This window comes from Arachis hypogaea, chromosome 15 (assembly GCF_003086295.3).
Source record: "Arachis hypogaea cultivar Tifrunner chromosome 15, arahy.Tifrunner.gnm2.J5K5, whole genome shotgun sequence".
Lineage (NCBI taxonomy): Eukaryota > Viridiplantae > Streptophyta > Magnoliopsida > Fabales > Fabaceae > Arachis > Arachis hypogaea.
In genome coordinates this window covers 1,082,538-1,110,504 of record NC_092050.1, presented here as the reverse complement: position 1 = coordinate 1,110,504, position 27,967 = coordinate 1,082,538, and the positions used below count along the sequence as shown (strand labels likewise).

General features: G+C 33.0%; 4 protein-coding genes across 5 annotated transcripts; all 4 read left to right on the top strand.

Annotated features, from left to right (window-relative positions):
- The first annotated feature begins 807 nt into the window (after nucleotides 1-807).
- LOC112747414 (cinnamoyl-CoA reductase-like SNL6) lies at nucleotides 808-7,424 on the top strand. The gene is made up of 5 exons (XM_025795407.2): nucleotides 808-1,178; nucleotides 1,259-1,413; nucleotides 5,674-5,865; nucleotides 6,681-7,018; nucleotides 7,161-7,424. The coding sequence occupies exons 1-5, from the start codon at nucleotides 1,049-1,051 to the stop codon at nucleotides 7,240-7,242; spliced, it is 897 nt and encodes a 298-aa protein (XP_025651192.1). The 5' UTR covers nucleotides 808-1,048; the 3' UTR covers nucleotides 7,243-7,424.
- A 3,470-nt stretch (nucleotides 7,425-10,894) lies between these two features.
- LOC112747413 (zinc finger CCCH domain-containing protein 12-like) lies at nucleotides 10,895-13,939 on the top strand. 2 transcript variants are annotated; one of them, XM_025795405.2, is made up of 2 exons: nucleotides 10,895-12,188; nucleotides 13,512-13,939. In XM_025795405.2, exons 1-2 carry the CDS (start codon nucleotides 11,348-11,350, stop codon nucleotides 13,799-13,801), a joined length of 1,131 nt encoding a protein of 376 aa, XP_025651190.1. In that variant the 5' UTR covers nucleotides 10,895-11,347; the 3' UTR covers nucleotides 13,802-13,939. The 2 variants fall into 2 exon arrangements, with proteins under 2 accessions (XP_025651190.1, XP_025651189.1); XM_025795404.3 differs by having other exon boundaries at nucleotides 10,968-12,188; nucleotides 13,464-13,939.
- A 1,686-nt stretch (nucleotides 13,940-15,625) lies between these two features.
- Nucleotides 15,626-16,579, top strand: LOC112747412 (RING-H2 finger protein ATL30-like). The gene has a single exon (XM_025795403.2). The coding sequence runs from the start codon at nucleotides 15,626-15,628 to the stop codon at nucleotides 16,577-16,579; it is 954 nt and encodes a 317-aa protein (XP_025651188.1).
- Nucleotides 16,580-19,278: 2,699 nt separating this feature from the next.
- Nucleotides 19,279-23,055, top strand: LOC112747411 (transcription factor bHLH71-like). The gene is made up of 4 exons (XM_025795402.3): nucleotides 19,279-19,480; nucleotides 21,419-21,918; nucleotides 22,011-22,481; nucleotides 22,582-23,055. Exons 2-4 carry the CDS (start codon nucleotides 21,559-21,561, stop codon nucleotides 22,759-22,761), a joined length of 1,011 nt encoding a protein of 336 aa, XP_025651187.1. The 5' UTR covers nucleotides 19,279-19,480; nucleotides 21,419-21,558; the 3' UTR covers nucleotides 22,762-23,055.
- Nucleotides 23,056-27,967: the final 4,912 nt, after the last annotated feature.

Below are 27,967 nucleotides of genomic sequence, written 5' to 3'. Positions count from 1 at the left end.
TTATTGGTGTCTAATTTTATGTAGGAATAATATTTTTGAAAATCAATACATAGTCAAAGACGTAGTAATTGACTAAGAGTGAGAGCATAACAATTTAATAATTTAAGAAGGCCACTTGTTAATTCTTAAAAAAAATTTAATTAATATGTACTTTTTAAGAAAACACATTAAGATGATTATTAATAAAAAATTTAACATTTTTTATTGAATAAATACATAATGAAAAAGTATATGAAACCAATTAATAATCAGCAAAAAATAAATGGAACAACATAATTAATTATAATTAGTTTTATTAATTTATAATTTAATTTGTTTTTTAAATTATTGTTGACCACGTTTAAAACATGAGAGAAGATACGCTAGTGATAGGAGAGAATTACAGAACAGATGCTTTGATCATTTATTAGTTGATTTCATATAATTAATTATATTTTATTAATGGTAACACATGAAACATAGAAATCATATCCAAAACCATCAAATTTATAAGAAAAAGAACATTCGTGTGCCTATCAGTAGCAACATCCGATTAAAGTCATTGGTGCTTCTGGTTTACCAGTTAGCTGATTCTTGACTTATATAGAGTTGGTTTCCTAACATTGTTGATACATAATAAGTATATTTTTGGATTAATAATATTAAGAGAGTGTTAAAAGCTTTATGAAATTAGAAGAGAAGGAAGAGATGGTAAGATGGTGAGTTAGGTGCATATAACTAGGCACGCCACATTCCCACCAAACTACATTTATAATGGGTTGAAAGTTGAAGAAACTCAAATACGTTCCCCCTTTGTTTTGACCCTTTGACCCCATGACCCCCTCTTTTTATATTAAGAGCTTAATATTGTGTGAATAATAAATGAAATTAGAGAGAGAGAAAGGTGCGTGCGCGTGTCAATCTCCTAAACGACAACTACCTCCTTCCTACCTATCTACCCTCCACACTCTTTGAATGCCCTTCTCTCTCTATAAATCAATCTACACTTTCTTCACATAAACCCCCCCTTTTTATTTTCCACTCTTTCAACACAGATTAAGATCATAAGATGGCACCCTCATTCGACCACACCGCTCAAACCGTTTGTGTAATGGACGCTTCGGCCCATTTGGGCTTCGCCCTTGTCCACACACTCCTTCATAGGGGCTACACCGTTCATGCCTCCTTTCAAACACAAGGTATGTGTATCTCCCTAAATGGGATTATTCTTCTTACTATTTCCTCTTTTATCTTAATTAATTAATTACTTCTTAATTAGGGGAAGATATGTTAAAGGGGATTTCTACTGACCCAAACAAGCTTAAGATATTCCGCTCAGACCCGTTTGATTATCAAAGCATAATGGATTCCCTTAAAGGCTGCTCTGCTTTGTTCTACTCTTTTCAACCTCCTTCTGATCAACCTGATTATGATGTAAGCAAGCAAGCAACCTCCTTTATTTTTACCCTTCCTTGGAATTGTTATATTATATTATTATTTAATTTTTTTATAAGATAGAGTTAATGCATGCAGTTTCTGTTGGGGAGGTTGTGGTTGGGTGAAAATACCAGCAGTGTTTGTTTGCGTTAGTCTTTAAACTTTGGGATATAATATAGCTTCCATTTATTGTGGTAGGCATCATTTGCCTGAATTTTCCCAACTTCTTCTATCCCATGGCAACTCTAATTTCCCTACCAACGCTTAAGATTATGACAACTAAGCACTTCATACTTCATTCACAGTTTTAGTTAATCATAATAATGTAGCTAATCCATATGTCATTGTCGTCCATTCACTTGGTTAATCCCCCACCTTTTTTTTTTAATTTTTCTTTTTGGGTAAGGATATAGGAGTAATATCCATACTCCAATAACTATCCAATTATATCATTGCTTCTTATTTCCGGAGGCTTATACTGAGGTGCTGGCGCGCCTTCACTCTGATCATTGCCCATTATTCACTAGGTGCAAGATGGCAAAGAGGGCTACCAAGGGCCATCGTCCGTTCAGATTCCAGGCTGCGTGGATGACTCATCCTCTTTTTAGGAATGTTGTTGATACAGCTTGGAATAGAGGAGCTCCGGATGTAGTCAAATGTTTGTTGGAGGTTCAAAAAGAGGCAACTAGCTTCAATAAAAAGGTTTTTGGTAATATTTTTGTTAAGAAAAGGGAGTTGGAGAGGCTTTTGAATGACGTCCAGATTACTCTAGAAAGTCGGGAGGATCAACAGCTTAGGATAAAAGAGCAAGTTTTGCATCAGGAACTGAATGCTGTCCTTCTTCAAGAAGAGCTGTTGTGGTATCAAAAATCTAGAGAACAATGGGTGAGATGTGGAGACAGAAATACAAAATTTTTTCATCTGCAGACAGTTATCAGGAGAAAGAGGAACAAAATCCATGGGTTATTTTTGGAGGATGGGTCTTGGGCCACGGAGACTACGACTCTAGAAATGGCGGCAAATTCTTTCTTTCAAAAGCTCTTTTCTACAAGGGAGGATATTGACCTGGACGCCATGGGGCCTTTTCCTTGTCCGTCTCTTAGTACTGAGGCTTGTCAAAAGTTAGTGGAACCGGTGACGTCTGAAGAGGTTAAAAGAGCTGTGATGACCATGAGTTCGTTTAAAGCCCCAGGGCCAGATGGATTTCAAGCAATTTTCTACAAAGAGTTCTGGGACTCTCTTAGCAACGATGTGTGTGGACTGGTCAAGCGAGCTTTTGAGGGTGAGCCAATGAATGCGGCTATTTTCGATACTCTAATTGTTCTAATTCCTAAAGTGGAAGTTCCCTCTTCCTTACGGGAGTTTCGGCCTATTAGCTTATGTAATGTAATTTATAAAATTGTCACAAAGGTTCTAGTTAACAGGTTCAGACCTTTCCTGTCGGAGATCATTGGTCCTTTGCAAGGAGGGTTCATTCCAGGAAGAGGAACCACAGAGAATATTATCATTGCTCAGGAGATTATGCACTTCATGAGGAACACCAAGTCTCGAAAAGGGACCATGGCATTCAAGATTGATTTGGAAAAAGCTTATGACAGGGTAGACTGGCGTTTTTTGGAAGCTACTTTGGTCCGGTTTGGGTTTCCAAAGGCTACCATTAATCTTATATTGAATTGTGTGACTTCCTCTTCATTGGCAGTTTTGTGGAATGGGAACAGGCTCCAAAATTTCAATCCAAAGAGAGGGTTGAGGCAAGGAGATCCTATGTCTCCTTATCTATTTGTACTCTGTATGGAAATGCTTGCTTGCTTTATCTCTCATAGAGTTTCCCAAGGTTTGTGGAACCCAGTTGCGGTTTCTAGGAACGGACCACGACTCTCTCATTTGATGTTTGTAGATGATCTTTTGCTTTTCTGTCAGGCATCAAAAGCTCAAGTAATAGAGGTCATGCATTGTTTGGACTTGTTTTCTAGAGCGTCAGGTTTAAAGGTAAATCTTCATAAGTCAAAGGCCCAGTGTTCCAAGAGGGTGTCGGAGAGGAGAAAAGAGGTTCTCTCAGGGGTCTCTAACATCCGTTTCTGCAATGATTTGGGTAAATATCTGGGAATTAACATCGGTCATGCCAGAGCTTCCAGGAAGACGGCTCAGGAGGTTATTGAAAAAATTTCGAGAAAGCTCTCCAGTTGGAAAGGACGCCTACTAAATAAGGCAGGGAGGCTTTGTCTTGTTAAATCGGTTATGACCTCTATCCCAGTTTATGAAATGCAAATTTCTCTTCTCCCGAAGTATGCATGTAATAAAATTGATTCCTTAATGAGACAGTTCTTGTGGAAAGGCCAAGCGACTGGAAAAGGGCTGCCTCTGGTCAGGTGGGAGGTCGCCATAACTCCTAAAAAGGCAGGAGGATTGGGTATTAGGGATACTTCCTGTGCTAACATGGCACTTTTGGGAAAGTTGGTATGGGATTGTCTAAACAATAGTGAGAAGTTATGGGTGCAGGTTTTGAAGCATAAATATCTCAGGAATCAATCTGGTATGAACGGAAACAGTAGAAATTCTTCATCGGCTACCTGGAAGAACATTGTTAGTGCCTATGAGCATCTCAAGGAAGGGCTTCATTGGAATATTGGAGATGTCCACAAATCAGTTTGGTATGATGAGTGGACTCCTTTTGGTAAACTTTGCAACCTTGTTCCTTATGTACATATTTCTGAATCAGATTTCATGGTGGCTGACTTGTGGAAAGGGGTGTCTTGGGAGGTTGATAGTCTTACCACGCCTATTCCGCATGAGATTAAGCAGTTTATTTGTGGTCTGAGATATCCTAGTTCGACTGAGTTGGAGCCACAGTGGGAGTGGTGGCCTGCAGCATCAAAAAAGTATAGTGCAAGGGAGGGTTACAGATGGTTATTAAAGAAAGCATTAAATTGGAATGCCAATAGTAATTGGAACTGGTTGTGGAACACAAACATTCCAGAGAAGTTCAAATTTACTATGTGGCTTGGCTTACATGATGCTCTACCAACTGAGACCTTTCGATTCAAGCGGCATTTAGCTTCTTCAGATATGTGTAAGAGATGTAACAAGGCGCAGGAGACTATGGAGCATTGCCTTAGAGACTGTGAACGATCAAAGGCAATTTGGTATATGTTGGATCCTAGTATCCTGGACTCGACGACTGGTACTGCTCTTGAAGAGTGGTTTCGGAAGGCCTTGGCTAACAATGAGGCGTCCTTTGGTGCAGGACTTTGGTGGGTATGGAGACATAGGTGCAATGACATATTCAATACTGACAACCCTTGGACAGACCACAAGGTTGTTGCCTTGGCCAGAATTACCGCCAAGGACTTACAGGTTTACAGGAATCGAAGCAATGCCTTTAGGTCTCTCCGAAATTGCCTGTGTTGGGAACCACCGGTAGGTAATAGTTTTAAAGTTAATTGTGATGCAAGCTTGTATATGGATTCAAATTTAGCGGGATTTGGGTGTATTATTAGAGATTCTAAGGGAGATTGGATCTCGGGCTGCTCTGGAAGCATTCCCCCTTGGTCTATAATCAGATGTGAATTATTTGCTGCTTGGAGGGGGCTGGTTTTAGCTTGGGATTGCGGTTTGAGGGATATTATATGTGAAACGGATTGCCTTGACATTCTGCCCATCATGCATGAGCTTACAAGTGGGTATTCATCTGAAGTAACAGATTTGGTTCACAAGATTCAGGAGCTTTTATCTCGTCCTTGGCTTGTTCACGTTGAATGGGTGTCCCGAGAAGCAAATAGAGCTGCGGATTGGATGGCTAAATATAGTGCCAAGAATAACTCTAATCATGTTATTTGGTCTGAGCCTTGTGTTGATCTTCAACGAATCATCCGCTCGGATTTAGGATAGTTTTTGCTTTGTTTCTTTCCTTGTTTAGACACCAAAAAAATATCATTGCTTCTTAGTAATCATATGGAACACATGCAATGGTTCTAATCTCATTAAAACATAACTGCTTGATCATCTCTATGTAAATCGTATAGGTATTATGATTCTTTAAATAGTAACCAGTGTATTAATAATTAAGAGAAAATTAAACCACATTAATATTCTTTAAAATATTTTTACTTCCTTCCAAGTTTGAAAGTAAGCAATAAACCAATGAGCCGACCGTCCAACCAAATTAATTTGGCAAAAGAAAGTTGTCAAAATTTGTAAAAAAAATAGCTGTAAAGGCGGTAGAAATTGAATTGAATTGATGAGTTGTCATGCACGCAGGAATACATGGCTGACGTGGAGGTAAGGGCTGCACACAACGTGCTTGAAGCTTGTGCACAGACAGAAACCATTGAGAAAGTTGTTTTTACATCCTCGGCCACCGCTGTTGTTTGGAGAGAGGATCGTAAAACCATGGAACTAGACTTGGACGAGAGGCATTGGAGCGATGTCAATTTCTGTCGTAAATTCAAGGTATAGTGTCTAACACCTTAGCTTCTAGACAGAAGAAAATTATTTTCCATCTAAAAGCAAAACAATATGACTACGGTTTAAAGAACATAAAAAATATTTCTAATCTTTATTTATTTGCTCGAAAAATAAATCGTTTTTTCATAATTCAAAAAATTTGGTTTCCACTAGTTGAACACCAAGTCTAAGTAGTTTTTGTTATTTGGACAAATAATTAAAAAGCAGAAAATACATTTAGGGTGGGTGTGTTTGGAGAAATTTATAAATAATTTCTAAAAATTTTAAGATATCATATTTTCATATTTAGTTTAAAGTTTTGAAAAGTTATTTCTAAACAAGTTTGATTCTAGAGAATTAAAATACCATCATTTTAATTTCTATTTTCTTATTTGATATCTTTAATTTTTATGGGAATGAAATCTTTATAACAAAATAATACTTGAACCACACGCTAAAAAAACGTAATTTAGGAATTGTACAAAGTTGAAAAGTAAAGAAATGAGGAATTGAAGAGTTGGAAAAAGAAAATCGATAATTAATTAAAAGAAAAGTATAGCGTAAAAAAACGTAATTTAGGAATTGTACAAAGTTGAAAAGTAAAGAAACGAGGAATTAAAAAGTTAGAAAAAGAAAAGCGATAATTAATTAAAAGAAAAGTATAACACAAATAATTATTCTAATATTAAGATTTAAATGAATAATTTAAAAATGTAATATATTTTTATTTTATTAGTAATTATTTATTTTATTAAAAAAAATTATTAGTTATCTATCATTATCCTTGCTTAATTAATGAATAGTTGATATCTGTGAAACAGTTGTGGCATGCAATGTCAAAGACGATGGCAGAGAAGACAGCGTGGGCCCTAGCAATGGACAGAGGGATGAATATGGTGTCAATCAACGCAGGTCTTTTGATGTCCCCTGATCTCTCCATCAGCAACCCTTACCTCAGAGGAGCCGCTGAGATGTACGAGGATGGTGTCTTCGTAACCGTTGATCTTCCTTTTCTCGTCGACGCACACATCTGTGTCTACGAGGATGTCTCATCCTACGGTCGTTATTTGTGCTTCAATCATATTATTAACACCCAAGACGATGCCCTTCGCCTCGCCCGCATCTTGACCCCTGATGCTGCTTCTTCCTTGCCTCAAAGGTTACTCACTTTTTCATTTATAAAATATTTAATTTAATTTAATTTACCTTTTACGTTTTTGGAATTTTGGTCACGTTGACTTTTGTATTTTAGTGTAGCATATTCTCGGGTGACATATTTGACTAAATTTGATTTTGTGCAGAGAGGAGTGTGGGAAGAGTTTTATAGAGCAGAGAATAAGCAACAAGAAGCTGAACAAGTTGATGGTAGACTTTGAGGCTTGAATTATGAATGATTTTTGTTGGAAACCAAAGAGAAAATACATACTGTGTGTACAATGTTACCATGTTAATTATTAGTAGAATTATTTGTTTGTATGTATGCCCCCCATGTCCCCATGATGAGCCACAAAATGAATTTATCTCATTTTTAAACTAAATAATTATAATTATTTCTTTATTATTTATATTTATTTCTTTATTTGTGCCACATAATTGTCTGCAGTTTTCAATTCTTTTGTTTATGGCTTTATATTTTCTTATTTTTTGAAGAAAATAGTAAAAAAAAATGTGCTAAATAATTGGAAATCATCAACTTAATTAATGATTAAATTATATATAGTTAATTAAAAGACGAAGTTAGTTTGTACAAATGTATTGATAGTTTAAAAATATTTACACTACAAACTAAAGGATTAAAGAAAAATATTATCAAAACATCAGGATGATAATTTTTTTTTCACAATATTAGATAATTAATTTTTTCTCTTATATTTAATTAATATTAATTAATTTTTCATTTTTTTATTAAAACAATTACCTTCTAATATTTTACGGAATATATTAACCCTATATATATGCACAACCCTCACTATAAAAAAAATCACTCTCTTAAATAGTGATAGTACACCTTCATATTCACTGGACATTCGTCTTGTAAAAGAAATATTAGAAAATTAACAGAAATTATTTTTAATTGGTAATTAACAAGTAATAAGTGTGAACTAAAAATATGTTATTGGACTGTTAAATTAAAGGTATTAGATTAATAGTTAAATATACTCATCAATAATAATAATTTAGCTCGTACTCAAATTTTTTTCATCTTCCAATTACTACTCGTCCTAAAAGTATATTTTAAAAACACAATAAAAAGGAATATTTGTTTAAAAATTATTAAAAAAGTAACTTCTTTTACCTTTTTAATATATTGAATATATTAAAAACTATGATTATATTTTTAACATGTACCCCATATAAAGGGAAAAATTAACTAAATCTTAAATAGAAATAACATGCGAGTTATTTTGTTGGGCCCAATTAAGATGAATTTTGATGTGGCTCCTAGGGTAACATTAAACAAAAATAAAATAAAACAAGTTGATGGCGTGACATAATAGAATGTGTTGGTGGAGCAAGCACATGTGGTTGAGTATGAGAAAATTAAATGACCCATCAAAATGCATGGTAGAGCAGAAAGCAACTGCAACCAGGAGACTCTGGAGTGGACCAACACAAAGAACCTTAGCTGGCTTATAAATTCATAAATCGGATCGGTCGGTGGTGGAAAACAGAAAAACTAGAAGATGATGAAGAAGAAGAAGAAGGAGTACTAGCTAGTTCCTATGGTTAAATTAAATATAGTTGGCAAAATGAAAGCTAAGACTGTGGTGGCATTGCCATTATTATTGCATAAATGCATATGCAATTAAACCAAAAATTAAAGCCCTTTGCTATTTATTATTGGGTACGTAGTAACTTGCCTCAACACTTTGCAAAGTAAAATAAAGATAATGGCAATTAACAATACCCCAGCTAAATGCAGATAATAATAATAATAAGGTTTAACTACTCTATTGGTTTTTTATAGTTTCGCAAAATTTTTAATTACGTTTTTGTATTTTTTTCCTTTTATCTTTGCAATAATTTTTTTTATTGGTTCTCTATACTTTTTTTTTTCTTTTTATTTAGGTCTCTGCACTAATTTTTTTTTTTTAGTTGGGTCCCTATAAAATTAAATCAATTACTACTAAAAGAGACTTAATTGAAAAAAATTTGGTGCAAAGACTCAATTAAAAAAAAAAAAGTATAAGAACCTAATTGAAAATTTCTAAAACTAGGGACCAATAGAATAATTAATAATAATACAAATAAAATAGTAGAATGATTTTATCAAGTTATTTTTATGATTAAGTAAAAGTTGTGTGTGTGTCTGATATTGATTTGACGCATACTTTTCATCGTTATTAGATAAAATATAAAATCAAATATGTCCATGCAAAAAAATATATTTCTTAAAATATATAGTGGAATCGAAGAACATGATTAAATTGAGTTGTGCAAAATGCGATGAATGTTGGTAGGTTGACCATACCATTTTTTTCAATCAGCATTTGATGCGAGCTTCTTCTGCCAAAAGTAGTTTATCAAATGTTTTCTTTTAAACAATAATACGTAGTTGGGTTTAATTTTCGGCCACCTAATAGATTTGTTCCGCGTTGAATGATCGACTTTTCTCTTCTTCCTAAAATTGAATGATGTATTTATTGAAAAAGGTCAACTAATGAAACTACAGCATGGCATACTTCATGATTGTTGCTGGAAGCAGAGATAGATGCAGATCTTATGTTGCTGTTTCATTTAATTTTCCTTCAGCCAAGTAGTTAATTAGTCGTTTCACTTCTTTATCATACATCTTAATTTGACGAGAATAATGTGAATCGGAATATTCCCTAATAATACTTTACTGTTTTTCATTAATTCGTAGTTGATAACTGAGAATTATATAATGTAAGATTGTGCTATTTTTTTCCATTTTTCTTTTCTGCTTAGTCATGTTTTGAAAATAATACTTACGATTTAAAGTGTTTAACTATTTTTCTGGGGTACATATTAATCATCTGAACCATTTTATTCTTCGGTTCTTCCCCCTAAACACATCAACAACACTGTTCAGCTAATTCCCTACATATGTTCATTGAGTTGACCTCCAGCTGCAATTATATTAGGAATAGATTCACATGGAAAAAAAAAATACATCTTTTGAAGAGAATTGATACTCATTTAAGAAAAATAATACATCTTTTGAAAGTTATTTTGTTTTTTTTTTTTCATAATATTTTTTAACTTGGTATGTTAAGGAATAATCCGTGGTGAATCAGAATTTTATTTAATAATTTGTAGTTAGCTAATGAATTGCGACATACTAAAAATGTATGGATCGGATCATCTATATAATATACAAAAAAAAACTCCAGATATTTGATACAGAGTCAATCGTTTCTTTTTTCTTTGAGAAATGGTCAGAATTGCATCTGTGTAATTATGTTCGAATTTTACTTGGAGGCCTACTAGAAATAAAAGATTGCCTAAGAAAAAACAAGATGTTTTTTTTGTTCTTCTCTTATAGTGGCACAAGTTTATTTTTTATTCATATGGGGCCTAGGCCCGTTAAGCTGACATGTGATTTACTAAAAAATAGCTTAAGGTTTTGCAAGTTCTGACAGATCTTACATTGGGCTATGGGCCATAAAGTATTTTAAAGAAAATTGGGCCGAGGGCTTTGACCAATCTCTAAGATGGACTAAACCCATTTGTTCCAGCATTTTTGTTACCGTGGTAAAGAAAAGAAAAGAGAAGCCTTTACGATGCATGATGAAAAAATGATTTTCTGTTTTCGTTTGCTTTTGGTCATATGATTTTTCTGCTTTTTTATTTCTATTTTCTTTTCTTTTTTGGGTTTTAAGTTTCATCACATGACCGAAAAGAAGAAGCAGAAAATCATTGTTTATAAAAGAAAATGGAAATAAAAAGCAGAAAATCATATGACAGGAAAAAAAAGGTAAATCATCAACAAATTGTTCATGGCAGAGGGAGCAAGGAATTAGTACTACAGCACTCCTAAATAAATCCTAATTTGCCATCCTCGAAAAAAGATATAAAAAAAAATGAAAAATTTGTCGCACTAAAAATGCTAGTAATAAATAGTTCCTGATGTAATGTAGTTAGTTACATTTGTATCTGAAAATAAAAATCTAAGAGGAGGTTGTGTAAGTAATAATATCTGTTATGTCTTGTTCATTACAAGACAATGCCATTATTTCGGCAAATCTTACTAACACATGCCTTTGAAATTCAATCCATTTTGGGATTTGGGAACCAAGCTACTTCTGTCTCTAGATCTAATCCAATTCATACCATCTTCTTCTTCTTCTTCTTCATCATTCATAAAATTCTTAAATTTCATCTCTTTCGAATACTCCTAGGACTACCACTAACACTAGAATCATTTCTCCCCTTTCTCTCACCTAACACACACTAAACTCAACACACTTCTCAGCTTGTCCTCGTTTTCCGTGAAATTAGGGTTTTCCGATCCCCATTCCGGGCGATGGATTACAGCCGAGACGGCGACGTCGTTCAAATCATCGCCGGCGCCGCTAATGACCCTTCCGTCTGGGCAACCGAAGAGGACTACAAATTCTGGAACAACGAAGGTGACAGCACGCCTTCCAATTCCGGCGGAGGAAGCGGATACGACCAGAGGAAGAAGGCAAGAAGCTCTCAGGACAACAACGCAACGACGTCGTCGAGCAACAACAATAGCAACAGGGCGAAGGCCATAGGGAAGATGTTCTTCAAGACTAAACTATGCTGCAAGTTCCGTGCCGGAACCTGCCCTTACGTCACCAACTGCAACTTCGCCCACTCCGTCGAAGAGCTCCGCCGCCCTCCACCCAACTGGCAGGAGATCGTCGCGGCTCACGAGGAGGAGAGGGCCAACACCGGCTCCGACACTGTTGTTCCCGCCAGGGAGGAGTTCCAGATTCCCATTTTGGGGTCTTCCAATTACTCCGGCGAGTCGCAGCGGTCTTACAAGGGTAGGCATTGCAAGAAGTTCTATACAGAAGAAGGGTGTCCCTATGGGGATAGTTGCACTTTTCTTCATGATGAGCAATCCAAGTATAGAGAGAGTGTGGCTATAAGCTTGGGCCCTGGTGGCTATGGTGGTGGAGGGGGTGGTGCCGGTGGAGGAGGGGGTGGTGGAGGTACTGGAAGTGGCAGTGGTGCCGGTGCTGGTGCTGGTGCTGGTGCTGGTGCTGGTGGAGGTGGGAATGGGAATGGGCCTAATTCGAAGCCTTCGAATTGGAAGACGAGGATTTGTAACAAGTGGGAGATGACAGGGTATTGTCCCTTCGGAAACAAGTGCCATTTTGCTCATGGTGCAGCAGGTATTCTTTTCATTTGCAAACTAGGACTTGAATAGTGGCTATTTAGTGCAGTGGAAGTTTGGAATAATCGTTTTATTTAATTTGTCTTAGAATTGGAAACTCATAAATGCTGTGTGTTGTGGTGGTCACATATCTCCGTAGGTTTTCTTTCAATTGCACCTTGGCATTGCGTTGTTTCATTAGAAAATACAGATAAACATGCTTATTATCAGAGACTAAAAGCTTATGTTAGGTTCCTTCTAAAATGAAAACAGGGTAGTATGTGACATCCTTATAGCTCTTAGATAGATGTTCAGTAGTAGAAATTGATCAAAACTAAACACTTTTGGCAACTTCTGCATACATAGTGGAAGCAAAGTTGATGAAAAACGAAACTTAATAAAAATATATGCATGCTTTCTTGTCTGTTCCTTTCAACTCTTCATAAGTGAAGTTGAACCTATACAAGAAGAAACTGATTCGGTTTAGAACCATGCACTAGGTTTCTTTCAACCATGACAATAGCCTCTTTCAAGTTGCATATTATGCTTGGAGAATGCAACAATAACTTCAAGAAACAAGAAATGAAGTAGATAAACTATTTTGAGAAACCTATTTTCTACCTTCCTTACATAAGGGATATTTTTCATGATACTGAGAATGAGGATTAAATTTAAACAAGGTACCACAATTATTAATAATTAGATGGCATAAAATGTTTTCAACTTCACATTTTGGAATTAGCAATAAATAAATAAGAGAGTCAAAATCAGCAGTCTGAAGCCAACATTTTGCTAAAGCTAGGCAAGTTTCAGGAAAAAATGCAAATGTGTGTGAATAACTGTTGGAAAAGACGGTATTTTGCCCAAGTTTTGCTCCCTTCAATATATATTCTATCATCTGATGGCTTTCCCTAAGTCTGTGTCCCTGTTAAGTTCTGTGATTGCTTGTGTGTGGAATTGGTTAGAGAATGAAATTTGCAGCAATTAACTTGAGGGTAGGATGAGTCTTGAGCTCATCCTTAAGGTTAGTGTTGTTATGTTGAGGCTTGGGTTCATGAATATGCTAGTTATCGTCTTCTACGCACAAATTCAACGAATGCCAGCAGTAACTTTTTGTGGCAATGAAATGCTCCTCTGTATTATTAATGGTTGCAATAGAATTTCTCAATTTCAGTGTGAATCACACTACTTGTCCTTGAGTATAACTATATTGCATTTAAGAACATTTTGTCTGATGCTGGCACATAGCAACTTAATTACTCTCTAACACTGGTTCTGTCGAAATTGTATCTAGCAAGCCACCTACATGGAAAAAAGTTTGACTCTGGTGTTATGACCGCAGAATTGCATCGGTATGGAGGTGGGCTTGTAGAGGGAGAAAGTAGAGACCCTGCTTCTGCTGCTGCTCCGGACGCGAAGCAGGGAGGCGTACCTTCAAAATCTCCTGCTGATAATGTGGTTGCATCAGTTACCCCGGTTGCTCATTCGGATTCGATGTATCACATGGGAGTTCCTTCGTCGCAAAGGGCTACGATTGTGCTTCAGAGGCCTGGACAGAGAGCGCACCAGAAGTGGAAAGGTCCTGATAAAATCAGTAGAATATATGGTGATTGGATTGACGACATTGAATAGAGTAGAGTGGCAATCCATGCCTTTGTAACGTGAAAAATAATGGAACAGGACTCGAATGATCCTATGTATTACCATGAAACCGAGTATGTAATGTCCCGTTTGGATGAAATGTGATGTGATAATGTATGTTTATCAGTTTATGTTCTTGTTGGAAGAGGAAAGAAAAGAAAGAAAAGTGAAAGAACCTTGTTTATGCAAGGATTTCCATTCTTATAATTTTTTCGTTCAACTAAACATATTCGAGAAATCACATGTAGGGGGACCCTGCCTAACGGGTTTATACAAGGGAAAATCTTCTCAAAAGGTCTTTCACTGTCACCAAATAATTGTTATAGGACCCCTTATGGTATAAAATATAATATATGTACGCGTATTATTTTTAATAGGTAGATTTGTTTTTATGTGAATTTTTTATTTTTTATTTTTAGATGATCAATTGTAAAATTAGATTTTGATATTATAAAAAGGTGAATGTTATGATGCCTATCATATTGTACCTAAGTTCAGGGACGGACATAAGGAGGGGGCGAGTGGCGGCCTCGGCCCCCCAAACTTTTTTTTAATAGTAATAAGTTATTATGTATAATTTTTTTAAAAAATTATTTAGTATTTAGTTTAGTATAAATAAAAGTTCAGTCTAATTTAAATATTAATAATTTTTAATATCTAAAAGATAAGTAACAATATTAAAGAAATTTGAAAAAGATATTATTACTAATATTTTTTAATTAAATAAAAATTTTCAAATCTCATAAAGTGAATTCTTTTTCTTCTTATGGTCGTCTTTTTTTATTCATTTGATATTAATTCTCTCTGTTTCAACTGCTATAATTAAGAGATCTTTTTCAACTATGAATATTGTGAAAAATAACTTAGAAACAAACTAAAAGATAAATTTCTTGTTAATTGTCCTTTAATTATATTGAAAAGAAAATTAATGAAAAATTTAATACAAATTCTATTATCGGTGAATTTTATGATACAAAGAATCGACCACTTCGTTAGTAAAAAGTATACACATATTTTTTTTACTTTAAAATATATTCTTTGTCGGTATATTTTTGTAATACATCTTATATTATATAATTTTTTTACATAATTTTTAATATTATATGTGTGTTATTGACCCCTATAATATCATTTCTAGATTCGTCCATGCCTAAGTTACTAAAAAAAGTAAACAAATAATATTTAATAAATTTTACATTATTTATTTTTTATTTTAAACATTTTATTTTTTACTTTAAAAGGTAAATTAAGTAATTTAGGCACCACAACAAATGATCCCATAAAATTCACCTTATAAAAATGTAGTTAAATAAATAAATTATATTTTTATTTGAGTAGTTTTTTTTTAATATAATTGCTACTCTAATGAAGATTTTATGATTGTTATCGTGTAAAAATATTTTATTTTGATCATTAAATAATAAAATATGTTATAATGCTTAATTTTCTATATCTAAACATATAAATCACATTTTTAAACAAACAATCATGATAAGGAGATATTTTTAACATTTTCATTGAAATAGTCTCTTTAATACGTGTGTTGAGACATGGAGGCAAAAAGTGTTGTTATTTTATATCCTAAATTAGTTATGGAACATTAAGGGTTGTGGTTGTTACAAGTGAGAAAAGTAATGGTGCATATATTAAATGAAAATAAAAATAAAAGGAAAGAAGGTTGATCATATTCCACGTTTGCAGTGCTGAAAGTACTCTCATCCATGCAACAGAGGAGAAGGAGAAACAGCATAACAGAGCAACATCATTCCTTTTGATTTCTTTTCATCCATCCATGCAAATAATGCAAATGTTACTATGTCGTCGTCTTCTTCGTCTTCACCATCATCAGAATCAGATCACAGAGGAGGATCAGCAGCATCAACAGCATACAACACACCACCAATACTCGTAGCTCTCGTCCTCATCGTCCTCGTCATCTGCTTCGTCTGCTTCACCCTCGTCTACTTCTGCCGCTGCTACTTCGTCAGCATCATCCATACCCTCGCCTTCCACCGCTCCCCCTCCGCCAACGCAGCCACCACCACCACCGCCTCCGCCACCGCCAACACCATCAACAACGCTCCTAATTCCCCCTTCATGGGCCTCGACGCTTCCCTCCTCCACGAATTCCCCACCTTCCCTTATTCCTCCGTCAAGGATCTCCGCAAGGAGAAGAAGTACGCCCTTGAATGCGCCATCTGTCTCTTGGAGTTCGAGGACGACACCGTTCTCCGCTTGCTCCCCGTTTGCCGCCACGTGTTCCACCAAGAGTGCGTTGATCTCTGGCTTCAACGACACAAGACCTGCCCCGTTTGCCGCACTGATCTTGAAACCAGAAAGTCTTCTGCTTCTTCGATTACTCACGATCATGACAGGCAGAGTGCTGCTGTTGGAGGAGACGACGGTAATGGTGATGATGACGTCTGCATTGACGTCAAAGAAGGCGGCGACGACGACGGTAATAACAGATTCTTGCGGTCGCATTCGACGGGGCATTCAATAGTTATGGTTAGAGAAGAAGGAAGAAACGACGAAGATGATGATAGGTATAGGTTGAGGTTGCAGGAGGATGCAGAGTTGAGAATTGTTAACAATGATATGAAGAAGAAGAAGAATCACCAATACTCGAGAAGCTGCGAGAGTTACAAGGAGATGATGATGATGATGGCGGCGGCAAAGCCCCTTGTTCCGCCTTGTACTAACTGTGGTTATGTTGATCATCACACTCTCTCCGCTCCTTCTTCTTCTTCGCGTGTTGGTGCTAACTGATACTTGATTTAATTAATTTCTTAGTATATATGTAGCTATCTATGTATATTAGAATATTTTTCTTGTTAATCCGGTAATAAAGCCTTTAGGATCATAATTTTTACTTAGCAATAGCAACACATATTTATTATACTCAATTTGCAACGAGAAAGTTTAGAGGTCAGCAAAATTTGTAGTTTTTAACCATTACTTAGTTATTAATAATGTTTTTAGTGGTGTGAAATTGCATCTAATAACGTAGAATCATTCAATTTTTTTTTTATAGTTAACTACTGGTCAGAATTTAATAAAAATGCTGGTCGTAGCACTCTTGGTTTGCAATATCTCATATGTCTTTTCAATTTGTTCTTTTGCTTTTTAAGGTGGAATTGGGAGAAATAGATTCTCTCCATTTTTTTTAACACTTGAGAGAATAAAGTGTGATCTCTTACCTTTAATTCTATAAGTATGACTAAAGAGAAAGAGTAATGAATAGTAAAATTAAGCACTCGACACCATCCAATTTTTTTTTTTTCACAAGAGAAGATCCATTTCCTGAATCGGGACACTTACAAACTCAACGCATAAACCTATTTCGTAATTCATGACATAAGTATAGAGATAACAACTTTTCTAGATAGTTTCAATTACTATCAAAACATAATTCATCAACTTAATATGATCATTTTTTAGACTAAATATTTGGATAAAAGATGAAATGATAGGGGGTTTCACTTCAGTCTTATAACACTAATTTCATTTTCAGCATTAGGGTCTGTCACTGCCAATGTTTTTTCCAATTATTGATGTTATAAGAGATTGCTTTGACTATTTGAATGACACCATTTTTTAGCTGTATTTGTACTTCTGATGCAGTCTGATACCATTCGTGGAATTAAAGCTGTCACTACTTTGAAGAATCATTTAATTGAGGATTGAAACTTGATATATGCTTTATCTCCATCTTTAATTATAAATTATAATTTCCTTCAATAAATTTTATGCAGGAAATATATCCTGACAGAATTGGTAAACTTGTTTGCTGATATCCTCTGTGTCATTTTTGTTAGTCTTTCTATCTTTGCTTGTATTATTTATGTCCATATTTACCAACTACCGTTGGATATTAACAGTATTTCATATGTTGATGTTAATTTTGTTGCAAGCCATTGGCAGCTATAGAAATACTTTTTTGCCCCTCTGTGTTGATCAATTCAACTGATTTGGCAATTTCAATTTCATGCTATATTTTTAGGGTAGATTCTTCAATAAAGATTAATAATTGTCATTGTATAAAAATATTTTATTTTAATTATTAGATTATAAATTCTAAAATTTGATTTTTATATACTATAAAAATATTATTTTTATTTAAAGTATGACAAAATAAATAAATTATACTTTTTAAACTAAAATCATCATAAAAAATATTTTTCACATTTTTATTAGAATAGTTGTCTATTTCTAATGCATTGTAATAGTGTGGTACCGGTTATTATAAACTATAAACTATAAAGTATAAAGTGAATAATACAGGGTTTATTAACGTTGTTGATAGAACATAAATATCAAACAGTAGCGGTCTACTTGTACATGCAATGATTCAATTGCATGTTATGATTAATTCAATTAAACTGTTACGGTAGAACTTTAAAATTAGGTCTAAGCTATTGTCGATTCAATAATATCCTTTCTAGAGGCATATCAATCCATACAGATCGTAAACTAGATCATATCCACCAAATATCTATTCGATTTTTTTTAGTTCACCTTTTAAATACTATAAAAAAAACTTAATACGTGTTCAAAGTATCTTATATTTACTTTTTTTTTTTATTAAACAGAAAAAAAAACATAGACAAAATTAAATTTATTGATGATTAGATTCATATCTAAATTTATTAGATATTGAAGTTCACTCCGTGGTTGATTCCAATTCCAGTAAATGTTTGCTAGAAGTAACTGCTTTAACCATATAATTTGTAACACTATTTGCATTTTTCTAAATTAAAAGAATAAAGACTCTTCAATTTCAATTCATAATTTTCTATATATGTTCTATAATATCCTTGTCAAGTATTCTTTAGTTTACCAAAAAAAGAACTTCTAAACTGTCTGTTTTATAAATAACCTCACGAAATCTACTATCTCAAACTAGAAGTAAGCCTCTCCAAAAAAATACTGTACACTTCGACTTTTTCAGTACAAACTTTCAACTAACATCTTATATTTACTTTTAATTCTTATATCTTTTGGACTATTTATTAACTTGAACTTCAGAATGTTTTGTAAGTACAACTCCGTTCCTATAAAAAGATCAATCCTGAGTAAAAAATCATCAACTATTGTCCTGTGTTCTACTCTTACAAATTTATATTTCACATAATCCAATTGAATTAGACTGAGGTTTTACGAAGGACTAGTTATAAGGTGGTATTATGTAGTATATAATATGAGGTAGTGAATTGGCAATTTCAAATTCTGACATACATTAGAAATTGTGATGAGTTATATATATAACCTTGAGGGCACATAAAAATTAACGATAGGCATGGATGTGGTTGCACATGCAATTGCATGTTATGGTCTGTGCACGGACATTGATAGATCATGAAAGAAACTCACAACTCATTGTTTGATAGTTGATAAAACTTCATTTTCAAGAAAGTAGAGAAAGAGTAATATATATATTTATATATATAGAATGGGAGAAGAAGAATGTGGAAAATTGAATGACATGATTTCAAAATGTGAGTGCTTGCAGTTGCAGAGGTGAGAGAGATGTACTTTTTCCGTGAAGGGAAGGCTTTGCAAACCAGATTCACATGGTGAGATCGAGGGGTTCTGACACATTGGACCGTGGTCCAACCTCTCCTCACAAAACTTCTCTCTCCTTCATATGTCTTCATCACCCACAAAACGGTATCTTCTTTTCTCTTTCCTTTCTTCTTCCTCCTATCAACCCCATTATTTTACTAACTTCTTCTAAAACTTTCCAAAACTAATATTATACTATTAACTAGGTAAGAAATAATAATGTTAATAAGTACACAATAACACAAAGTTACTTTATTTGACTTAGTACCTATATATATATATTTACATTTATATATTCATTATATCTAAAATTACTTATTTATTTTAGTAATAATTAATAAATACAAAATTTAAAATTTTGAATTATTTTAGATTAATTTTTATTGTGTCTCAATTATTTTAAACTAATAATAAGGATTCTGCAATAATTTTTTAACAATAATAATTACATTCATGCTTGTATATAAATTTATTCATCAGATCAATTATCAATCTAAAATACATATTAAAATACAAAATATATAATAATAATATTTAAGATAACATATATATATATACATAATTTTTTCATTATAACTCGGTTGTAACTACGAAATAATAACTTAATCATTAAATTAATTATTCATTTATTTCAACTTGGTAACTTTAAAATAATTCATCTAATTATAAATAATAAAAATTCATATACAATTATTTTTATATAAAATTAATATTTAAAAATTATTAATAATAATTTAAATAAATTTATTAAATCATCTCATTGATACAACCATAAGTGACTTTTTACCATTATAAAGACCCATATTTCATTATTTCTACATTCTACTACTAGACCGAAGTATAACTGGTTCGACGAAGAAGAATCGAACTTCTTCTTCACAAAAAAACGAAATATACCTCGAAATGCTCAACAATACTGAAACAACAACACACAAATATATAATATGTATATCTAATTTAATAATTAATTTTTGTATACACATTATATTTTATAATAGTTGAATGATGCACGTCAAGTCTTTATTTTCCATCAAACGAGGCCTTAATTGGATTCAGTTCATGCATTTGTCTGTTTTAGATGATACGCATTACATTAACAAAGGTGATTGACTTAGCTTGAAAGATTATTTTCCTAATTGTGAAGTACATGGTGGTCCTCACGATCATTAATGTGATTACAATCTAGCATATCAAAGGTATAACAAGTTCTTAAAAAGATCAGAAATAAAGCACACTATTCACTTGAAAATCAAAGTAACAACGGGTCGGGAAGTACGCACCATGTAGTAGGGGACAGATGCATTTGTCATAACTCATAATAGAAATGAAGTTGCATCCATATACATGACACATCAAAATGACTAAGCTTTGAGGAAGAGGAAAATGTTGATATATGCATATGACATGTGGAATGTAAACTCTGTATTGTCAAATTAGGAAGCCATAATAATAATTTTTGGGAGGAATCTCTACGTGGGGCATGTGATGTATGCATGTATGTATGTATATGCATGCGTTATGCATATATATACACTTTCCATATCGATTTGGGTCCCTCACCTCACTCTCTCATTGCAGATTCTCTGCACTCTTTCACAGCATCTATCCAATTAGGGAGCCAACCAAAGCAAATTGCAATTGCAATTGCAATTACAAACAATCACTCACTCACACCCTTTTTTTTCTAAGGTTGCGTTTATTTATAAAGACAGGACACTAACACATAAATATAGAGACATAAAATTATGTTTAACAGAAAAAATATAGACAGAAACAAGAGACATTGAATTAATAACATAATTTATTTTTTATTTTTTTATTTTTTATTAATTTTTTATAATTATATTTTTTTATTATTATATTTTTTATCTCAAATTTTTTAAATAAAAAAATAAGAATAAATTAAATTTTTATAATTTGTTCTATTTTATCACCAAGAATACAAAATTTTATATCTCTATCATGTCCTGTTCTGAAAAACAAAACGCAGCTTAATTTACTAACTTTATTATTGCTGAAAAGTGTAACTCCTTTTCTGTGCAGGTCACGTGCTGCATAACCTCATATCTAAATTTACCCTTTTCTAAATTTTTTTTATCATCAAGTTAGATTCTGATATAAAAGATTGGGGTGGTGTGTTATCTTACATTGAGAAAGGTTATTATTGTTGAGAGCAAAAAGCAATGGCCTTATTAGAAGATCATCATCATCTTTCATCATCAAATGAGTTTTCCAACTTCATTGTGTATGATACTATTTCTGCAACCCCTTTTAGCAGCCATGGAAGTTCATCTACTTCTTTCATGGCAGAAGAAAACAAGGTTGAAGAGTATGGAGAGAGGACAACAACACGAAAACGGCAATCGGGTGAAGCAGGGCAAGGGAAGAAGAAGAGAAGGAGAAAGCCAAGGGTATGCAAGAACAAAGAAGAAGCTGAGAATCAAAGAATGATCCACATTACTGTTGAAAGGAACAGAAGGAAGCTCATGAATGAGCATCTTGCTGTTCTTCGCTCACTCATGCCTGAATCCTATGTCCAAAGGGTTTCTTTCTACTCTCTCAAATTTATGTTCATGCATACATAGACATAACAAGTATACTAATTGAAAATTGAATGATTTAAAATGTTAATTAGGGTGATCAAGCATCAATAGTAGGTGGAGCTATAGAGTTTGTGAAGGAGCTAGAGCAGCTGTTGCAGTGTCTTGAGGCTCAAAAGTTGAAGCTTGTACATCAAGGAATGGCAGCACAACAATCCAACAAGAATAACAATGAAGATGAGTTGATGATGATGATGATGATGGTGATGGGATCAGCCCCTTTTTCTCATTTCTTTGTGCATCCACAGTTCACTTGGTCTCAGGCTCCAAACAAATATGCTTCCCACCACAACAAGACTAACAATAATAATAATAATAATCAAGCAGCCATGGCTGACATTGAGGTTACTTTGATTGAAACCCATGCAAACCTCAGAATCCTCTCAAGGAAAAGCCCCAAGCAACTTTCAAAGTTGCTTTCTGGTTTTCAGAATCTCTCTCTCACCATTTTGCATCTCAATGTCACCTCCATGGACCCCTTAGTACTCTATTCCATTAGCGCCAAGGTATGTTAATTCTGTTACTATTACACTTACTATTTGATTAATGAATAATAATGTTGTGTCCTTATTTAGAAAAATTCATTGTTTATTAATTCAAATGAAGGTTGAAGAAGAATGCCAACTTGGTTCTGTAGATGACATTGCAAGTGCAGTTCACAACTTGCTTAAAATGATTGAAGAAGAAGATTCCCTTTGCAGTTTATACGGTGAAGTTACCAAATCAACCCCCTCTCCCCTTCAAGACTCACTAGAGAATTCAAACACAGAATATTCTCTTAGCTAGCTCTGCTTTTTCTTTTTAAATTTATTGTCTGTTTTAATTAATTTTCTCAATCAGGTGTGCATAGTTTTAAGTGTTAATTATTCTAAGAACTAATGTTGTTTATTAGGGTCCTTCTAAGTACATGTTTTGAGAACATTTTGCACCAAACTTGAGAGTGGTTTAATTTTGGTTAAAATGTAAAAAAGCAAAGGGGAAAAAAATAAAAGTACTGACAAGGTTTTATCTTGTTTGCAGTGCTGAATGGATGTATTGTCCTACATTGCCTTAACACTAATAAGTACTTCACTTAGCTTCCTTTGTTTTCTTTCTCAATGTGATTATTATAATATTAATCTCAATTTATTTATTAATATATAAACAAGAATGGTTTTCATTAATTGTTTAGCTATTTGGATGAAACTATAATAACAACAAATGCAAACCAAAATAGGCATTTTAATTTCCACCGTATGATGGTTGTTGTTGTACTTACATACATTAGAAACTTTATTTGTGTTTAAAATAATATATAATATATAATGTATGTACTTGTTAGTTGACTTACTCACTTACCCATGAAAAAGCTCTCTATTATTATACAGCAGGAAGATGAAGTAGAAAACAAAACTGGCCAGGTATCTAGGTTGTGACCACACTCAATATTTTTTTTTTAATGTTTATTTTAATTATTTGAGTTGTGGACGGAAGGGATAGTAAATATTTTAGATAAGTCACCAGCCATTACTTTGTCCAGAAAGGTATAATATAAGTAATAAAAAGAAAGAATCAGCTTAGAACATTTAAAGATACATTTTGGACTCATTTGAGTTTGCTATCAGTGGTTATTGTCTTTGTTAGAACTAGCGGTGTGCATAGTTCGGTCCGGTTTGAAGATTCGGTTTGGTTTCAAATATTTTAAAGATTAATTTGGTGTGATTTCATCGGGTTTAGCGTTGGGTAAGGGTCTCAAAAATAGACCCGATCATTATTTTGCGTCAGGTCCAGGCCATAGTTTGGATCACCTAAACTCGATCCAGTGGCCCGGTCATCATACACAATTAATATTTTGTGTTATTAGTAATGAATGAAGGTTATTTTTATGTGAAATTTAAATATTGTAAACCTTAATATTTTGTGTTATTAGTCATTATAAGACTATAAGTTAATGTTTTATGTTTAAAATGTATAAGACTTTAGACTAATGCATAATATTGTGTTATTTGTATTGATTTAAATATTTGGTGTTATTAGACAATATTAGTATTGATTATGGTTATACTTTAATTTTAGAGAAGAGTTGGTTCTTGTTATATTTTTCTAAGTGAATTTTACTATGTCAAATAATGGTTGGAGTCTTGAAATTTGGATATTTTCACATACTAGCTTACAAGAAGGTATCAAGATAATGTAATGTTAACGACCCAATTTTTACCTGCTATAATCATGACCCGAAAGTGTATAGGTTTCATTGGGTCTAAAGTTGGGTTCGGGCCTAACCAATAGGCCCATTATATATTTCGGACTGAGTCTGTGTTACAACAAACCCGATTTCATTCGACCCATGCACACCCCTATTAGAGATGTGGGTACAAATACATTGAATCATGAAAAAATGTAACACATTTTTTTTTACATTTTAATAAAGTAAAATTTAACCAATGTTGCTATATATCTTATATATTAATTAAATTTATTTTGTCAATCTATATATAGAGGCATGAATCATGATTACTCATTCGTAAAAGTTCTATTAAGCTCAATTAAGGAAACAATTGATTAAGATTTTAATTTAGCCCAATACTATATATTCTCATATTGTTGGCAAAGAGAAACAAAATGAGAATAATGTATGGATGTAAATTAATTTCATTTTGAGGCTCTACGACATGGTGTTGGTACATTGGGATAAGTGATACGTTTTTTTAATAATTTTGAAAAGAAATGCAAAACTTTGGTTTGTTTTAACTCTTAGCTTCCAAATTTGTTTCTTTGTTTGCAATTGATGTGTTCATTAAGACAGAGTGTCGAGTAGTGAAAGCTAGAAGCAGATACAGACATGCATGGATGATTCCCTACATAACTTTGTTGTAGTGGGGATAGATTTCTTTGCAGTGTGGTCTTAGCTTGCAAACTGCCAAACAATCAAATCATTATATATTATCACCTATATATATATATATATATATTTCTTTGTTCTTATATATCTATTATTCCCTATATATTCTTATTACTATAAATTAACTAGATAAAAAATTAGGTCCTAAAATTTTTACAAGATATTTGAGCCGATCAAATTCATTGACAAATTTTAAAATTAAATATACTCTAAAAATATGTAGTTTTAAGCTTTTATTTATTGTTCTATGAAAATACAAATAATTCATGGCTTCTTTTTTTTAGTCCCCCCTCCCCAACTAATCATATGACAAAATTTGAAGTTCAATAGGACACATCACCTTCCCTTGTTGGTTAATGTTAGCATTTGAGTTTTTCTATGGATTGATAAAATTGTTGGGCCAACCGTGGGGAGCTCTCGACAATCGAGGAGATTCAGAAAAAAATTAAGTGAGAGAACATAAGATGAGATGACGCCCCATCCAACTCAAAACCTTAAGGTGTCAAGTTAATGGGTCTCTTATCTTATAAACTCATCACTCTTCCATGTTTTCTTTGATGTGGGACTAATTTCGACACTTCTCACACTTGCAACACTAACAAAAATTGTCCGTTGATGTAAGAATAATGTTTTTATTGTTAGTTGCATAATATATATTAATTTTAATGTTTAAATAAATTGTAAAAATTAAATAGGTTTTAGTTTTTGTGACGGTTTTTTGTCACTAAAAATAACTGAAAAAGTTGTCATGAAATAATCGTCACATAAAATGATATTTCTTGCAGTGATAATCATTAATGTCTAGAAGAGTGAAAGAAAAGAAAGCTCATTCAGAATAATAGAGGCCATGGAATTGGTTAACAACCTTTTAAGCACGATATTATAATGTGATAGCCCTTTTTTTCAAAACTACTCTATTTTTATGGAACACTTTCATTATCCACTAGTATAGTTTTTTCTGCAATATCAAAGCGTGGTTCGGCATTGTGAGTTTGTGACGTACCTAATTTCATAATGTTTTGAGTGCAATGCAATCATTCTTGAACTTCTTATGATAACAAAGACCCGAGAAGGTGTTAAATTAAGTCCTGATGGTGGAGTACACAAACTTTTTAGAAAATGGACAAAAAAAAAGAACTAATTAAAATCCTTGATACAACAAAGGATGGATTAGATAAATGCAGTTCACTGATTCAGACATGCACAAAATAATTTGAGTCGTGTGATACATTAGACTTATAACATATACTATAAATGTTTGCAAGGAAAAATAAAAAAAATTAGTTAATTATAAGCCAAAAATTCGCACATTCAACAATTTAAAAACCGCATGCATTGCAAAATTCATATTAATTAGTTGTTGACTGCTGTTTTTTTTATTTATTATTTAATTTTTTCTCGTATTTATCCAAGTATAAATAAGAGATAGACAGAGAACAAAAGATTAACAGTAACTAAATCTAAATACAATCTCACCATCCACGAAATTTTCTTGATTATTTTTAGCAGTTTAACTTTCAGAAACTAATTATAGCATCTAACTAATTTAGGTTTACTGAATGAGCTACTCGTCTACTTAAACAAATGTAGACATATCAAACTTTGTTTTGTGTATACAACAATTTAGTTGTCTGTAAAAAATTTTTAAATAAAATTTAAATCTGTATAAACGATTACTTTTTAATCAAACAAAAATTAATAGAATCTCCGAGTAGTTTTCCTTAATAACCCAAATGCAAAAGCAAACGAGATATAATATCTCTTATCTCGCTAAGATCGAGTATAAATATATAAGACTATTTATTGGACCAAATTGTTTACTTTAGTCGCTATTTATTAGTGAGCTAAACTTAAAATTGTAGCATGTTTACAGTTGGGTAAAAACTCAAGTGCAGTCATATAAAGTTGATAGTTGAGAATCGTTAAATAATTTGACAGATTTGACTAAATTATCATCTAATGACTCTTAACTATCAACTTCACATAAAGTTAAATGCACCTGAGTTAAGTTGACATGAAATAATCCTTCTAAACTATTTTGTTGTTTCGGCGTGTGAAAAAGAGCAAGTATCGAAAGCAAGTATCACAAGTCACAACCTAGTCTAACCCGAACAAAGAACGAACCAATTCATTCCCCTTATTCACCATGAATCCAACTATATGTCTCTTTCATATTACTAAACAGGTTCCTATCATTTCATTTCATGATATCAAATCCATATGCTTTTAATCGGTGCTTTATTATTATATTAACGCGCATATATGTATGACTTTAACACAGTTTAACATACAAAAGTCTTGTAACATAAGTACTACATGAATACACATCAATGTAATTTTACATTGTACACTGAAATATCGTTTGATAAAGATTTTTCTGTTCCAAAAGATACATATATGATTTCATAGTTTGATTGAAATTAGAAAGAAAAATGAAAGGGAATCTAAAGATTGATCATCCTCATGGCCCAATTGGAGTGACAAGCAGACACAATAATTTAAGGACTCGTTGTTCAATAATGAAGATTGGAGAGGACTATGGTCCTTAATACCAACCCTGTGTGTTATGGCCACATCATAAATCAACATCATGCACACATTCATGGTCTACTAATTGGATAGCACAACCAGCACATTATGAAAGGGAAACCTTCAATGTGCCTTCTCCATCCTTATATAGTATACATCATTTTCATCTCCACAATGTTTTAAATGATTCAATTAATATATATTTTTTATGATATAGCAATCAAAATTAATATTGTAATAGTAGTACTTTTATTGTTAATATAGTTTAATACTGTATTGTTATTGAGAACTAGAAATTACCACTGATGATTCATTTGATGATAGAGAAATTCTTGGATAAACCACTCTCTAGTACACATTTTAAATAATTCATTTAATGTATAAATGCATTGTTTAAGAAACTGAGATTAAGATTCTATTACTAGAATGAGACTTGATAGAGAAATCATGTGAAAACTGAAAACAGAATTATGAGAAAGAAAGTGCCAATACTTTCAGTTACCGGGGTGATAGTTCGATGCATAGATTTGGAGCATCATCATAGCAAGAAGAAGAACATGTGACTTCCAAGTTCCAAGAATA